Consider the following 16,646-nt stretch of genomic DNA (forward strand, 5'->3'; position numbering starts at 1 on the left):
ATTTATATTATCTATGCCGGGCAGAGTTGAATAACTGCAACAGAGACTGCATGCCCTACAAATCCTAAAATATTTATCCTCCAGCCCTTTTTAGAACAAGTTTGCCAATCCTGCTCTAGAGTAATTAATAAAAAGGGGAGAGGCTAATACATGCACAAAAGTGTTTAGGAATAAAGGACACATCCTGCACCTAGTCCCAACATCTCACGATCTTCAGCTCTAGGATTCAGTAACAGAGCGAAAAAATGGAATGTAAGATATAAACACCCATTATTTAAAAATGACCACCATATTGTTGTCATTTGACATGCACCCAGAGGCAGCTAACGAGGGTGCATTAATAACAAATGAAAAAATCTTAATATTTTACAAATAACAAAGTTTTTTTTCCACAGAAGTACATGTATGTGTGTGTGTGTGTAATATACATACATATTCTTATATATGTATGTATGGTTTTTTGTTTTTCCTGAGATTTAGTACTTCTTAAGCAGAATTTTCCAAGTTGTTTTAACAAGATCAGCAAATGTACTTGTTGACATGCTGGAGAATGAAATCAGAAACTTTCAGAATAGCCAGCTGCCTTTATACAGGCAATGGACCTTACTCAAAGCACAGTTGTACTGTCTCCCTCTGCTGGTAGGAAAGAGCTACACTTGAGTGTCTAGTTGGCAAAAAAGAAGAAATAGACAGGACATCTCACTTTGTTTGTAGCCAAGGTAACAAAAAATGCCTAAAACTTCCTGCCAAAAAACCCCATTCCCAACTTCCCCTCACTAACCTCACTCCTCCTAGCCAAGCACTCTACAGAAAAACAGGAGATACTTACTTGAGCAGTAAGCAGAGTTGTTAAGGATACGTCTGCTCGCTCTTCAGTGATATAGGTCCTTGGTTTTCCTTCCCAAAGTGCACAGTCCTCCAAGTCCATTAGCTTCACCTGAGATTTAGACAAGCCTGGAGGGCGAGTCCCCTGAAGCTGTTGGTGTTGCTGCTGGTGTGCCTGCCGCAGACTAATCTGTTTTGGGAAAACATTTTCCTCTGAAGTTGTCACGACGAAGTTATTCACCTGGTTTTCTGAGGTGGTGCTTGAAGAATTCTTGGTAACCCTATCTGCTGGAATCATATGAGAGTGTTTCTGCTTTGGTGAAAGGGGATATGGTAAGATGGATTTATAAGATGACTTCATTCGGCCACTGAAATTTGCCGGTTTGTTTTGAGACTTCACCTTTCGAGAGGGAGGGGGTACAGAATGAGGCTTCAAAGAGTAAGAGGTAGAAGGGGAAACAGCAGATTGCTTCTTTAGTACACTATCAAGTGTTCGCACGTAGCTGGTACTCTTGGTGGGAAGCTGGTATACCACAGGAGACGTGGGAGCACTGGAAGAGAAGCCCATGCTTGTCTCCATCAGCTTGCCTTCATTTTCCAAGTATTCATCCAGCTTGTCACTACAGAAAGCAGAACGGTTCTTCAGTGAACCTTCGGAATTGCCTCCTAGAAAGAGAGACACAAGACACTTTTAACAACCTAGGGCAAAAAAAAAAAAATTTTTTTTCTATTGTTTATCTAAGTTGCTTTAATATTTTTTTTTTTAAATCACACAAATATGTATTTGTAACAAAAATTTCTATTTTACAGAAATAAATAAAACTAGGGTAGGTCTTTTTTTTTTTTTTTTAGGGTAGGTCTTTAGGAAAAAACACACTAAAAAAAGTCAGGCACATTGGTTACTAGCCACTGAATCTTAACTGTCTCTCCTAAGAAGGAAAGCAAAATATCAAACCAAGAGAAGACACTGACTCTCAGATACTAATTACATTAAAATCTGTTCTCTATGGAAAATTAAAATGTTTACTCAAATTATATCCTACCCTAAAATTATCAAGTTACGTATTTATTGAAAACTAACTATTTGCCAAGTGTTCACATAGTAATTAACTTAAGAGTATTCAATTTTTGACAACTTACGGTCTAACTATCTGGACCAAAACCAAAAAAAAACACCAAAACCCGTGCCGTCGAGTCGATTCCGACTCATAGCGATCCTACAGGACAGAGCAGAACTGCCCCACAGAGTTTCCAAGGAGTGCCTGGCAGATTCGAACTGCCGACCGTTTGGTTAGCAGCCATAGCACTTAACCACTACACCACCATCTGGACCACACTTAAGAAAAAATACAAGAATAAAGAATATATTTAAATCAGACCTCAACAAGATGCCAAGGGATTAGTTAGAACACTGGAATACTTCAAGTCTGATACGAAATGCTGGAGAAGAGGTAAGGCCACAAGTGAACAAAAAGGCTAATTTAGTACAGTGCCGAGCATTACACTATAAAACGGTACAAAGTTTCAAAGATGAGGAAAACTATTTTGTTTAAATGAATGGTAAATTAATCTGGTTAGAATTGTAAACCACAATAAGTGCACTGGGTAAGGAAAAAAACTAAGACAGGAGACCAACTGTCACACAGTCAGAAAACTAAGATTAGAAGTTCACTTTGATATATAAGGTTATCGAAATCATGATAGAGCTCTAAAAGTTAATATTCAAAAATGATGCTTGAAATGATGCTTTTCATAACTGCAGGAGTAACAGGAAGGGGCGGCTAAAACGGCTGCAGAGATTATTGAAACCTGGTGTGGTTAAGGACTAAACCAGGGTTGTGATTACGGGAAAATGGAATAAACAAAAATTGGCAAGACCATTTATTTCCAGTTCACTTTAAAGCATGGACAGAAAAAATAAAGAAATAAAATGAGAACTACTTTTAACAAAAGGCTTTGGCTACATACATCAGAACATATTAAAAAAAAAAAAAAAAAAAGGCACGAATTACCTTCATTCCTAGATGCAGAAGCACTCTGAAACTTTCCCCTCCACCCCTTGATTTTGGTGAAATCATTGGTCTTCCCTGTCCTAGAAACAAAGGGAAAGCCAGCATCTATAAAAGAAAAAAAAAAAAAGACAAAAATTCTAGTAAGCCAGTATTTATAAATCATTTGTTAAGGCTATGCCAATAAATAAAAGATTTGCCCATGGGATGTCCAAAATGTTTCTAACAAAGGTAACTTTAATTTGTATCACAAGTAACCTTAACTTCAACAAGAAAAACAGTGTTTGACATTACGAATGCTACACACTCACCAGGAGAGGCAGGGTTGGTTCCCGTAAGGTTCCAGAAAGGAAAGCTAGTAGCTGGAGCCAAAGGTAGCTGTACTCCCAAGTACTTAAGATCAATGCTCACCGTTGGATCCACTGAGTTCAATTTTAAGCCCACTACAAGAAAAAAGAATCACACATCAAATTATCTCTTTTTTTCTCCTTTTTTTGGTGGTGGTGGGAAGAAAATAGAAATAAATGAGATAGTAGAGAGCAAAAACGATAAAATAAACATAAATGGTGGCAAACAGACTTTAGGGTGGCTCCCACAATCCCCACCTCTTGGTACTACACATTTGTGTAATCTCTACCCCTCGAGTGTGGGCGGAACCTGTGATCTGTTTCTAATCAACAGAATGTGGCAAAAGGGAAGCGACGTACTTCACTACGAATATGTTATCACGTAAGAGTGCTGCACTCATCTCAACTGAGCTGCAAGGAAATTAACTCTGCCAATAACCTGAGGGGAAATGGAACCAGATCCTGCCCCAGTCAAGCCTCTGGTGAGAAACCAGGCCTATCTGAAATCTTGACTGCAGCCTTGTGAGACCCTAAGCAGAGGATTCAATTGACGAGCCCACGCCTGCACTCCTGATCCACAGAATCTGAGACAGTGCTGTTGTTGTTAGGTGCCGCAGAGTCAGCTCTGATTCAGAGACCCTGTGTACAACAAAAGAAAACACTGCCTGGTCCTGCACCATCATTGCTATGTTTGAGCCAATTGTTGCAGCCACTTTGTCAATCTATCCCATTCAGGGTCATTCTCTTTTACGCTCACCCTCTACTTTCTCCAAGCATGATTTCCTTCTCCAGGGACTAGTGCCTCCTGATGACATGTCCAAAGCACCTGAGACGAAGTCTCACCATCCTCACTTTGAAGGAGCATTCTGGCTGTACTTCTTCGGAGACAGATTTCTTCCTTCTTCTGATAAAAAATAGTTCATGCTATTTCCAATATTCTTCACCAACACCGTAATTCAAAGGCGTCAATTCTTCTTCAGTCTTCCTTATTCAGCTTTCATATGCATATGAGATAATTAAAATAACCATGGCTTGAGTCAAGTGCACCTCAGTCCTCAAAGTGACATCTTTGCTTTTCACCACTTTAAAGAGGTCTTTTGCAGCAGATCTGCCCAATCCAATACATCGTTTGATTTCTTGATACTGCTTCTGTGGGCATTGATAACAGATCCAACTAAAATGAAGTCCTTGACAACTTCAACGTTTTCTCCGTTTATCACATTGTTGTGAGAACCTCTGCTTTCTTTATGTTGAGGTGTAATCCATACTGAAGGCTACAGTCATTGATCTTCATCAGTAAGTGCTTCAAGTCCTCTCTGCTTTCAGCAAGCAAGGCTGTGTCACCTGTGTATCACAGATTGTTCATGAGTCTTCCTCCAATCTTGATGCAGTGTTCTTTTTCTTATAGTCCAGCTTCTTCAATTATTTGCTCAGCATACAGATTAAATAAATATGGTGAAAAGAATACAACCCTGACACACACCTTTTCTGATTTTAAACCATGGAGAATCCCCTCGTTCTGTTCAAATGACTGCCTCTTGGCCTATGTACACGCTCCTCATGAGCACAATTAAGTGTTCTGGAATTCCCATTCTTCAAAATGTTACCCTTAACTTGTTATGATCCACACAGCCGAAAGCCTTTCCATAGTCAATAAAACACAGGTCAACACCTTTCTGGTATTCTGCTTTCAACCAAGATCCATCTGACGTCAGCAATGATATCCCTCATTCTACATCCTCTTCTGAATCCAGACTGAATTTCTGGCAGTTCCCTGTCAACATTCTACTGCAATCATTTTTGAATTATCTTTAGCAAAATTTTACTTGTGTTTGATACTAATGATACTGTTTGATAATTTCCACATTCTGTTGGATCACCTTTCTTTGGAATGGGCACAAATACGGATCTCTTCCAGTCAGTTGGCATATAGACAAGTGAGCGCTTCCAGCGTTGCATCGTTTACGGAAACATCTCAATTGGTATTCTGTCAATTCCTGGAACCTTGTTTTTCGCCAGTGCCTTCAGTTTAGCTTGGACTTTTTCCTCCAGTGCCCTCGGTTATTGATCATAAGCTACCTACTGAAATGGTTGACTGTCGCCCAATTCATTTTGGTACAGTGACTGTGTGTGTATTCCTTCCATCTGAGACAGAAAACGGAGTCCTGGTGGCACAGCGGTTAAGAGCTCAGCTGCTAATCAAAAAATGTGAGCAGTTTGAACACACCAGCCGCTCCTTGGAAATCCTATGGGGCAGTTCTACTCTGTTATAGGGTCACTATGAGTTAAAATCAACTCGACGGCGAGTTTAGGTTTTTTGGTTTGGAGACAATAAACATGTATTAGGTTGCTACGTTTGTGGTAATTTATTACACACCAACAGATAATGAATAGGTAACTAATACACAAACATAGCAGATTTGAGACCCTTTGTGCTTTTAACTGTTTATTGTCCAAAGATTTTCTAAGGTCACTAACACAAACTTGCCATAGATTGAGCTTCCGGCCTGTTTATGGCAACTGATTCTCTAGTTTTTATTAATGGTATTAATGATAACTGAGCCTATAAATATAATGAAGTGTTTATTTGTAGGCTAAGAGGAAATCTTTTCGGAAGGTATTTCATCTAAATTTTCACAAAATTGAGGACAAAGACATTCAAAGTATTAGCTAACACAGTAAAAATCATTAAAAGTCACAGGTACAGGTTTCCAACAACAAGTTCACAGTGCCGTTTCCCTAAAAGGTAAAGATACTGTGTAGGTTAATTATGGCTAATTTCTGTGACCTCCCATAGAACTTTTCTGCATAAAATACTGTTCTTCTGTTTTGGTTTGCAATTCCAGTTCTTTAAAGTAAATACTTTTGCATGTCCTGGTTAAAACTAAGGTCAATAAAACAAAACAACCTCGCCTCATGTTCGTAATCAACGGAGGGCTGGGGGGGCAGCGAGGGAGGAAGGGAGGATAAAATCCTGAAGTCAGAACACCTGGCTCCTAATCTTTTCATTACTATTTCTTAATTTTGTAATTTGGAAAAAACTTCATTAGTAAAATAGAAACTACCAATCCAGTACACTGTGGGGTATGCTAAAAGAATTTACTCAATCATCTCTGTAAAATACTCTAATGTAAATGGTGATAGAGACATGAAAGACAGTTCCCAGACCTCAAGTTTAAATATACCATTTGCTGTCGTGCCAATTCCACTCACAGCAACCCCATGTGTAAGTACTACAAGAGGTAAACAAAAAAGACCTGTACCAAAGAGCCCAAGGGAATCTGGTAAAACTTTACTGAGGTACAAATTCTAAGTTAGATAAGTAAGAATTAATTAGGAAAGGTGGGGATAAGAAGAAAGAAGAGTAGAACCAGAATGCAGGAAGCTACTGTGGAAAGCCAAGTGAGAACTAAATCCTAAACAAAGGATCAAACGAGATACTATAGCACTCTAAGAAGAGAAAAATACTGTAATATTATTCATTACTAATGACAAACACTGCCAGAACAGTTCCTTACAGAGAAACCAGAAATGAATGAAGTTTTTAAAAATATACCTATGTAGACAAGCAGGTAAGGCATGTAAAATCTAGATTCAGTCTATCGGATTTAGAGACTGTTTTTCCTGTATCTTTTCTTGCTGTCATTGACTTGTATATTTTATACTGTGATACCAAAACCAACAAGTTTATTTTAAATACACATATCAAAAAAAAAAAAAAGGCAAACATGCTAGGGTAGCTATTATTTAAAAAATGTAAAATAACAAGTGTTGGCAAGGATGTGGAGAAACTGGAACTCTTGTCCATTGCTGGCAGGAATGTGAAATGGTGTAGGTAGTGTGGAAAACAGTTTGGCAGTTCCTCAAAAAGTTAAACAGAACTACCATTTACCCCAGCAATTCTATTCCTCGGTATATACCCAAAAGAACTGAAAGGGGGAATTCAAACAGATACTCGTACGCCAACGTTCACTGCAGCATTATTTACAATAGTCAAAACGGGAAACAACTCAAGTGTCCATCAACAGATGAATGGATAAACAAAATCTGGTATAATCATACAATGGAATATTATACCCATAAAAAGGTACAAAGTTGTGATATTAGTATATGGATGACCCTTGAAAACCTTATGCTAAGTGAAATAAGTCAGACACGAAAGGACAAATATATGATTCCACTTGCATGAAATATCTAGAATAGATAAATGCATGGATACAGAAAGGAGATTAGTGGTTAGCACAGGCTGGGGAGACGAGGGAGTTGGGAAGTTACTGCTTAATTGGTACAGAATTTCTGTTTGGAGTGATGATAAGTTTTGGAGACATCCAGTGGTGATGGCTGCACAACACTGTAAGTGTGATAAATGCCACTGGATTGAGCACTTGAAAATGGTTAAAACGGCAAAAAATAAATAAAATTACATAGTTAAATATAAAGCAAGCCCTGAAAGCAAAGAAGTCAGTGGTGCATGAACACTGCTCAAAGTAATTCCCAATTCAGCTTGTCTAGATGATCCTGAAGTGTTAGACTTATAAGAAAATCCTTCCCAAGTAATAGATACATGAGACCTACACTTAGCTGGTCTCATAGGAATGAGCATAAATAACTTGAGCTTCAGCTGAATAATTCAAAGAAGGCGTATACTGAAAACTCCAAAATGTTTTCCACGTATGACAATTTAAACTAAACTACACTCTTAGCTGCTTTTGCCTCACTTCACCATATTAGAAGCTACTTCTTAAAGAGATATTACCATATCATTGCATAAAAGACTCATAAAGATAAAAGAAGAGAGAATCTTTATGGTTCATATAAAAGCAAAGTCCCCTTGTCCTACAGCAAAAGGTGCTTGCTTCAAGCTAAACCCAATGAAAACCAAAGTATCCACAAGGATGAACTCAGGAGGGATAAACTTCACCCATATAACCAGCAACACCGCCAGTTTGTCATACTGTGGTAGCTTGTGTGTTGCTGTGATGCTGGAAGCTCTGCCATCGATATTTCAAATACCAGCAGGGTCACCCATGGTAGGCAGGTTTCAGCAGAGCTTTCAGACTAAGAGAGACGAGGAAGAAAGGACTGGTAATCTACTTCCAAAAATTAGCCAATGAAAATCTTACGGATCACGACAGAATACTGTAGTGCTAGAAGACAAGCTCTCTAGACTGGAAGGCACTACACAATAGCTGCAACAAAGGACACAAACGTACCACTGATCATGAAGATGGCACAGGACTGGAAAACATTTCATTCGGTTATACGTAAGGTCGCCATGAGTTAGAATCAACTCAAGAGCAACTAACAACACTTAACTAGTAAACACGGGAAAAATTCAATATAAAAATACAGTGATTAACAACAAAAAGACAAACAAGCCAATCAAAAAATAGGCAAAGGACTTGAACAGACATTTCACCAAAGAGAATATTCAAATGGTCGACAAGCACGTGAAAACATGCTCCACGTCATTAGCGATTCCCACAGATTGTCAATGAGTTGATTCCAACTCAACGTGACAGCGTAGAACTGCCCCACAGGGGTTCAAAAGCTGTAAATCTTCATAGAAACAGACTGCCACATCTTTCTCCCGCAGACAGATACCACACTTTACCCCATAAGATGGCAATAAGAAAGCAAACAAACAAAACCAAAAAACAACAGATGTTGGTGAGTTGTGGAGAAACTGTAACCCTCGCCTATTGCTGGTGGCTATGTAAAATGGTACAGTCACTACGGAAAACATTTTAGTGGTTCCTCAAAAAGTTGAACTTAGAATTACCATATGACCCAGGAATCCCAATCCTAAGTATATACTTAAAAGAAGTAAAGGCAGGAACCCAAGAGGAACCTGTATACTAATGTTCACTGCAGCTCTTTTCACAGTAGCCAAAAGGTAGAAACAATGAGATGTCTATCAACAGATGAATGGATAAACAGAATATGATATACATACACAATGGAATACTACTCAATCATAAAGAAAAACGGAGTTCTGATGCATGCTCCCACGTGGATGAACTCTGAAAACATAATGCTGAGTGAAGTAAGTCAGTCACAAAAGGACATATATTGTACTATCTCACTTATATGAAATAAGCAAACATACAGAAACCAAAGATTACACCAGTGTTTACCAGGGGTGAGAGGGAGCAGGGAAGGGAGAGTTTTTCCTTAATGGGCATTGAGGTTATGTTAATGGTGGCAAAATGATTTAGAAAAGGACAGCGAGAATGGATGCACAACTTGAAAAATATAATCAATGTCACTGAACTGTACATGTAGCAATTGTTGAGATGGTGTATGCATTGTTACATGTATTTTCACCACAATAAAAATACTAAAAAAAATACAGTGAATAAAAGCAGATACGCGTTAAGAAAAAGTCCAGCTACACATGGACTGAATTCCATTTTCAGATCGTATTTTTAAATAACTGAAAAGGAAGAGGCAGAGAGCTCTTCAAAGATTGTTATTCTTCGTAAAGGAATTTAACATTAAGATTGACAGCCTATTCAGATGTAAGTAAATGGCTGTATAAATAAATAAATGGAAGAGAACAAATTAATCTCCCACACAAAAGAATTCCAAATAATTTCAACACACAATACAGGGGAAGTCAGCACAACTGGACTAAACTAAAAGCTAAGAAGTTTCCTGAACACAACCAAACACTTTGAAGGACAGAGTAGCAGGGGCGGGAGTCTGGAGGCCACCGTTTCAGGGGACATCTAGGTCAACTGGCATAACAAAGTTTATTATGAAAATGTTCTGCGCCCCACTTTGGTGAGTGGTGTCTGGGGTGTTAAAAGGTAGCGAGCGGCCACCTAAGATGCATCAGTTGGTCCCAATTCACCCGGAGCAAAAGCAAATGAAGAACACTAAAGACACAAGGAAAATGCTAGCCCAAGAAACAAAAAGGGCCACATAAACCAGAGGCTCCATCAGCCTGAGACCAGGAGAACTAGATGGTGGTAGCTGGCTACCACCAATGATGACCCTGACAGGGAACACAACAGAAAATCCCTGACAGAGCAGGAAAAAAGTGGGGTGCAGAACTCAAATTCTAGTAGAAAGACCAGATTTAATAGTCTCACTGAGACTGGATGAAACCCCAGAAGACATGGTCCCGGACTCTGCTAACCCAGAGCTGAAACCATTCCCAAAGCCAACTCTTCAGACAAAGATTAGGCTGGACTATAAGACATAAAATACTACTTGTAAACAGTGTGCTTCTTAGTTCAAGTAGATACATGAGACAATATGGGCAGCTCCTGCCTGGAGGTGAGATGAAAAGGCAGAAAGCGACAGGAGCTGGCTGAATGGAAACAGAAACTCTGGGGTAGAAAGGAAGAGTGTGCTGACTTATAGCAACTAGGGCCACGTAACAATGTGTGTATAAATTTTTATATGACAACCTTGAGCTGTAAACTTTCACTTAAAGCACAATTAAAAAAATTTTTTTTCAAATAATTGATACAGACACACTCCACCCACAAGGAGGTCGAAAATAACTTTCCACTCTAAAGTGTGGCTTGTGCACAGTGACTTACTTCCCAAGAGTACAGTATGGAAGTGGTGGAAAAGAGTAACTACATCAGAAAAAGCTGACAAGACACCTCAGCCACATGACCAAGGTGAAATCAGCAGTGCTAAGTCATGCTGATAATATATACCCTTGATATGACGCGATGAGAACGGCACTTTACCTCTGTGGTCTTCCTCCCAGGAACACACAATCCCAGTCTAATCGTGAGGAAAACATGAGACAAATTCCAAATGAGGAGCAGTCTACAAAATCCATATGTACTATTTCTCAAGACAAAACCATCAAGGTCAACAAAGTCTGAGAAACTGTCACAGCTAAGAGGAGCCAAAGGAGACATGATTACTAATGTGCTGGACAGGATCCTGAACAGAAAAGGACATTACTAAGGAAATGCGAATGAGGTACTGGTTCATTAACTGTAACAAACGTGCTACGCTGACGCCACATGTTCATAAAGGAGGACACAAGGTGCAGAGTACACGGGAACTCCCTGCACTGCTTGCAATCCTTCTGTGACTCGAAGGCTGCTCTTAAAAACAAAAAGTTGGAAGCAGTGATATGGAAGCTTTTACACAAATATCTTTAAAATTCAAAAACAGGTGATACCTTCAGGTAGGCTGATAGAATATAGACCAATATAGGTGTAGGAAACAAACAGACAACTATAGTACTAAGGAAAGCAAAATTAAGAACCTTATTTTACTTTAGGAACAAAACCACCAATAACAACAATAAAAACAGATTCCTAAATATAACAGACATTTCTTCCAAAATTTCAAAGCAAGCTCAAAAAACATTTTTAAGTTTTTAGCCCAAACACATTTTCAAAAAAAAATTTTTTTTAAGTGTTTATCTTTTATAGAAAAATGAAATTCTACAGTTAATAGAAAGGCAAAGAAATATATTATTGAATGGAAATTCAGCAAATTACTTCAAGCAACGTTTTTAGAGAGGAACATGGAATACTTTTATCTTCGCAGACTTGAGAATGGCATCATTCAGCTACTATAAATATTTAGCCTAACTAAATATTTGAAGTACTAAATACATTACTATTCTGAAATTACAAAGCCAGCTATTTAAAGAAAGCTAAAGTTGGAGGGGCAATTCTGCTTCAAAACACTTTTTTTTTTTTTTTAATTTTGCTTTAAGTGAAAGTTTACAAATCAAGTCAGTCTCTCATACAAAAATTTATATACATCTTGCTATACACTCCTAGTTACTCTCCCCCAATGAGACGGCACACTCCTTCTCTCCACTATTTTCGTGTCCATTTGACCAACTTCTGACCCCCTCTGCCCTCTCATCTCCTCTCCAGATAGGAGCTGCCCACATAGTCTCATGTGTCTATTTGAGCCAAGAAGCTAACTCTTCACCATTCTCATTTTCTATCCCATAGTCCAGTCCAATCCCTGTCTGAAGAGTTGGCTTTGGGAATGGTTCCTGTCTTGGGCTAACAAAAAGTCTGGGGACCATTACCACCAAAGTCCTTCGAGTCTGGTCAGACCATTAAATCTGGTCTTTTTACGAGAATGTGAGGTATGCATCCCACTGCTCTCCTGCTCTCTCAGGGGTTCTGTTTTGTTCCCTGTCCGGGTAGTCATCGATTGTAGCTGGGCACCCTCTAGTTCTTCCAGTCTCAGGGTGATAAAGTCTGTTTTATGTGGCTCTTTCTGTCTCTTGGGCTCATAATTACCTTGTGTCTTTGGTGTTCTTCATTCTCCTTTGGTCCAGATTTACCAAGATCTACAGATCTTAAGACAACTGCTTGCTAGCATTTAAGACCCCAGATGCCACTCTCCAAAGTGGGATGCAGAATGTTTTCTTAATAGATTTTATCATGCCAATTTACTTAGACGTCCCCCGAAACCACAGTCGTTCCCCCCCCCGCCCCCCCAGCTGGCCTTCGAATCGTTCAGTTTATTCAGGAAACTTCTTTGCTTTTGGTATAGTTCAGTTGTGCTGACCTCTCCTATATTGTGTATTGTCTGTAGTTCTTACCTACTACCCCTCCCCATTCTCATAACCATCAAAGAATATTTTCTTCTCAGTATAAACTATTTTTTGAGTTCTTATAATAGTGGTCTCATACAATATTTGTCCTTTTGCAACTAATTTCACTCAGCATAATGACTTCCAGATTCTCCATTATGAAATGTTTCACGGATTCATCATTGTTCTTTATCGATGTGTGGTAGTCCATTGTATGAATATACCATAACTTATCTATTCATCCGTTGATGGGCCCCTTGGCTGCTTCCATCTTTTTGCTATCGTAAACGGTGCTGCAATGAACACGGGTGTGCATATATCTGTTCATGTAAAGGCTCTTATTTGTCTAGAATATATTCCAAGGAGAGGGATTGCTGGATCTTATGGTAGTCCTATTTCTAGCTTTTTAAGGAAGCGCCAAATCGATTTCCAAAGTGGTTGTACCATTTTACATTCCCGCCAGCAGTGCAGAAGTGTTCCAGTCTCTCTACAACCTCTCCAACATTTATTATCTTGTGTTTTTGGATTAATGCTAGCCTTGTTGGAGTAAGATGGAATCTCATTGTAGTTTTGATTTGCATTTCTCTAATGGCTAATGATCGTGAGCATTTCCTCACGTATCTGTTAGCTACCTGAAGGTCCTCTTCAGTGAAGTGCCTGTTCATATCCTTTGCCCATTTTTTAATTGGGTTGTCTTTTGTAATTGAGTTTTTGCAATATCATGTAGATTTTAGAGATCAGGTGCTGATCAGAAATGTCATAGCTAAAAACTTTTTCCCAGTCTGTAGGTAATCTTTTTACTCTTTTGAGGAAGTCTTTGGATGAGCATAGATGTTTGATTTTTAGAAGCTCCCAGTTATCTAGTTTCTCTTCTGTACTGTTAGTGATGTTTTGTATATTGTTTAGGCTGTGTATTAGAGCTCCTAGCGTCGTCCCTATTTTTTTCTTCCATGATCTTTATCGTTTTAGATTTTATATTTAGGTCTTTGATCCGTTTTGAGTTAGTTTTGTCCATGGTGTGAGGTATGGGTCTTGTTTCATTTTTTTTGCAGATGGATATCCAGTTATGCCAGCACCATTTGTTAAAAAGACTGTCTTTTCCCCATTTAACTGATTTTGGGCCTTTGTCAAATATCAGCTGCTCATATGTGGATGGATTTATGTGTGGATTCTCAATTCTGTTCCACTGGTCTATGCATTTGTTGTTGTACCAGTACCAGGCTGTTTTGACTACTGTGGCGGTATAATAGGTTCTAAAATCAGGTAGAGTAAGGCCTCCCACTTTATTCTTCTTTTTCAGTAATGCTTTCCGTATCCAGGGCCTCTTTCCCTTCCATATGAAGTTGGTGATTTGTTTCTCCATCTCATTAAAGAAATGTTGTTGCAATTTGGGTCAGAATTGCACTAAATCTATAGATCGCTTTTGGTAGAACAGACATTTTTACAACGTTAAGTCTTCCTATCCATGACCAAGGTATGTTTCTCTACTTACGTAGGTCTCTTTTAGTTTCTTGCAGTAATGCAAAAGGCGTCTTTAAAGTGTTGAAAAGTAAAGATGTCACCTTGAAGACCAAGGTGTGCCTGACCCAAGCCATGGTGTTGTCAATCATGTCATATGCATTTGAAAGCTGGACAATGAATACAGAAGACCAAAGAAGAACTGACACCTTTGAATTGTGGTGTTGCAGAAGAATACTGAATATACCATGGACTGCCAAAAGAACAAACAAATCTGTCTTGGAAGAAGTACAACCAGTATGGTCCTCAGAAGCAAGGATGGTGAGACTATGTCTTACATACGCTGGACATGTTGTCAGGAAGGATTAGTCCCAGAGAAGGACATCATGCTTGGTAAAGCAGAGGGGTAGCGAAAAAGAGCAAGACCCTCAAAGAGATGAATTGACACAATGGCTCCAACAATGCGCTCAAACGTAGCAAGGACTGTGAGGATGGCACAGATCTGTGTAGTGTTTCATTCTGTTGTAGGTAGGGGAGCTGTGAGTCGGAACCAACTCGGGGCACCTAACAACAACAACAAAAGGCTGGAGAACAAAAATCTGCCACAAAAAATGCAAAATAGAACTCTACCTCACACCTTACAAAAAGTTAACACATGGATTGCAGATTTAGCTGTTAAAAAAAAAAAGTAACACATGGATTACAGATTTAGGTGTTTAAAAAAAATGATATAAATACTATAAAAAAATTAACTAAATTTTACCAACCTTAAGGAAAAACTTGCACATGACACCAAATGCAGAATCTATAAAGCAGGTAAAAACTAATGACTCTCAGACATGTTTTGCTGGGCTCACAATGGGTTTTTTTTTTTTTTCTCCCCATAAAATTAAGTGTATTTTATTCTGAATTTTGATTCATGGCTAGAATTTTTCTACTTTTTTTTGCCCGTTTAAAAAATTTTGTATTGTGATAAAATACATGTAACATAAAATTTGCTAATTTAACCACCATTTTTAATTGTACAATTCAGTGGCATTAATTATTCACAGAGGAGCCCTGGTGGCACAGTGGTCAAGTGCTCGGATGCTAACCGAAAAGTTGGCAGTTCAAACCCACCGGCCGCTCCAAAGAAGAAAAATGTGGCAGTCTGTTTCCGTGAAGATTTACAGCATTGGAAACCCAATAGAGCACTTCTACTCTGTCCTGAAGGGTCACTATCAGTCGAAATCCACTCGACTGGCAATGGGTTTAATTACAGTATTTTTTAAAGCTTTAAGTTGCCTAGAAAACTAGTATCAGCTGCCATATCATTAAAAAAACGAAAGATACTACATAAAAACACAGACTTCAGCTTCTCTTGAAAAAAATGGAAAGATCTGAGAAGACAAGGCCACATTCCCATATGACAAAAATCTGCTGAAGTGGTTGTCTCTATACTCCAGCCTATCAGAGTCCAATCCCACCTCCCAAAGTCAGGCCCTAGTTCACTTTATGTTAGCTGCTTAGTTTCCCTAAGCATTTGACTTTGAACCCCATTCCATAAAGGAAATGACTACAGACTTGAATAAAATGTCCATAAGGGGAGAAAAAAAAGTCAAACCACAGCCAACTAGGAGATAATAGGCAGACAAACCAGAGCAAAAAAGCTAGCAGCAAATACCGAATATATTTAACTCTAGAACTAAGACTAAAACAAATGTAGGGATTAAACCGAAAGAATACAATATAAATGTTACATTAGTTCTACATTATCAGAGTATATAACTAACAAAGAGTGGATATGGGAGGAAGATGAGAAGTAGGGCAAGTTAACTGATAGCTCAAAGTCAGAGAACATAATTTAAATAGCAGAAGTGAAAGCTAACATTAAAAGACAGGAAATGTTATCAGTAGCAAGACTACTACGATGTAGCTGCGCCTGTCCATCCAGACTAGCGGTCCGTGTGACTTGGATTGAGACTGCAATGTGTATACTTTAAGATCGTACTGTAGCACGAAGCTGCCTCACATTAAAGCAAAGGTTCTTCCAGTATTACCACTTAATTCAGAAACTGAATGGTCATATGTAAGTCCTTGTAAACCTTCTGACTGCTTGTAATGCTTATACTCCCAGATAAATGATCTACTATGTAATATAAACAGACTAGGCTCTGAAAAGAAAATTGACTGGTAAGAGTCAACAACCCAATAAACTCCAAGAGGCACACCTAAAATCAAAGACATAGGAAACTAGAAATTAGGGCATGGCCTACAGTTTTTCAGTACAGTGCAAACTGTGGAAATAGTAGTTACTGTGAAGGTAACTAGAGTAGACTTCATTTTTCTAAAAAAAAGCATTAAGCAACATAATCAAGGCCAAGATAATCTATTAGAAGAAAATAGAGATAATAAAAAGTTTAAGTCTTCAGCAATACACCGTTTCTTGTTGTTGTTGTTAGCAGCTATAAATTCCCAACTCATGGT

General features: G+C 38.6%; 1 protein-coding gene across 28 annotated transcripts in view; it reads right to left on the bottom strand.

Moving 5' to 3' along the window:
- Positions 1-16,646, bottom strand: part of MGA (MAX dimerization protein MGA) — a 202,447-nt gene that overhangs the window by 40,654 nt on the left and 145,147 nt on the right. For all 28 annotated transcript variants that reach the window (XM_023558682.2, XM_064292156.1, XM_064292157.1 and 25 more), the window contains exons 6-8: positions 3,146-3,277; positions 2,838-2,942; positions 830-1,491 (exon numbers count right to left, since the gene is read on the bottom strand). In XM_023558682.2, coding sequence (XP_023414450.2) covers positions 830-1,491; positions 2,838-2,942; positions 3,146-3,277 — 899 coding nt within the window. The remainder of the gene's footprint in view (positions 1-829; positions 1,492-2,837; positions 2,943-3,145; positions 3,278-16,646) is intronic.

Source organism: Loxodonta africana, chromosome 10, assembly GCF_030014295.1.
Source record: "Loxodonta africana isolate mLoxAfr1 chromosome 10, mLoxAfr1.hap2, whole genome shotgun sequence".
NCBI classification, from domain to species: Eukaryota; Metazoa; Chordata; class Mammalia; order Proboscidea; family Elephantidae; genus Loxodonta; species Loxodonta africana.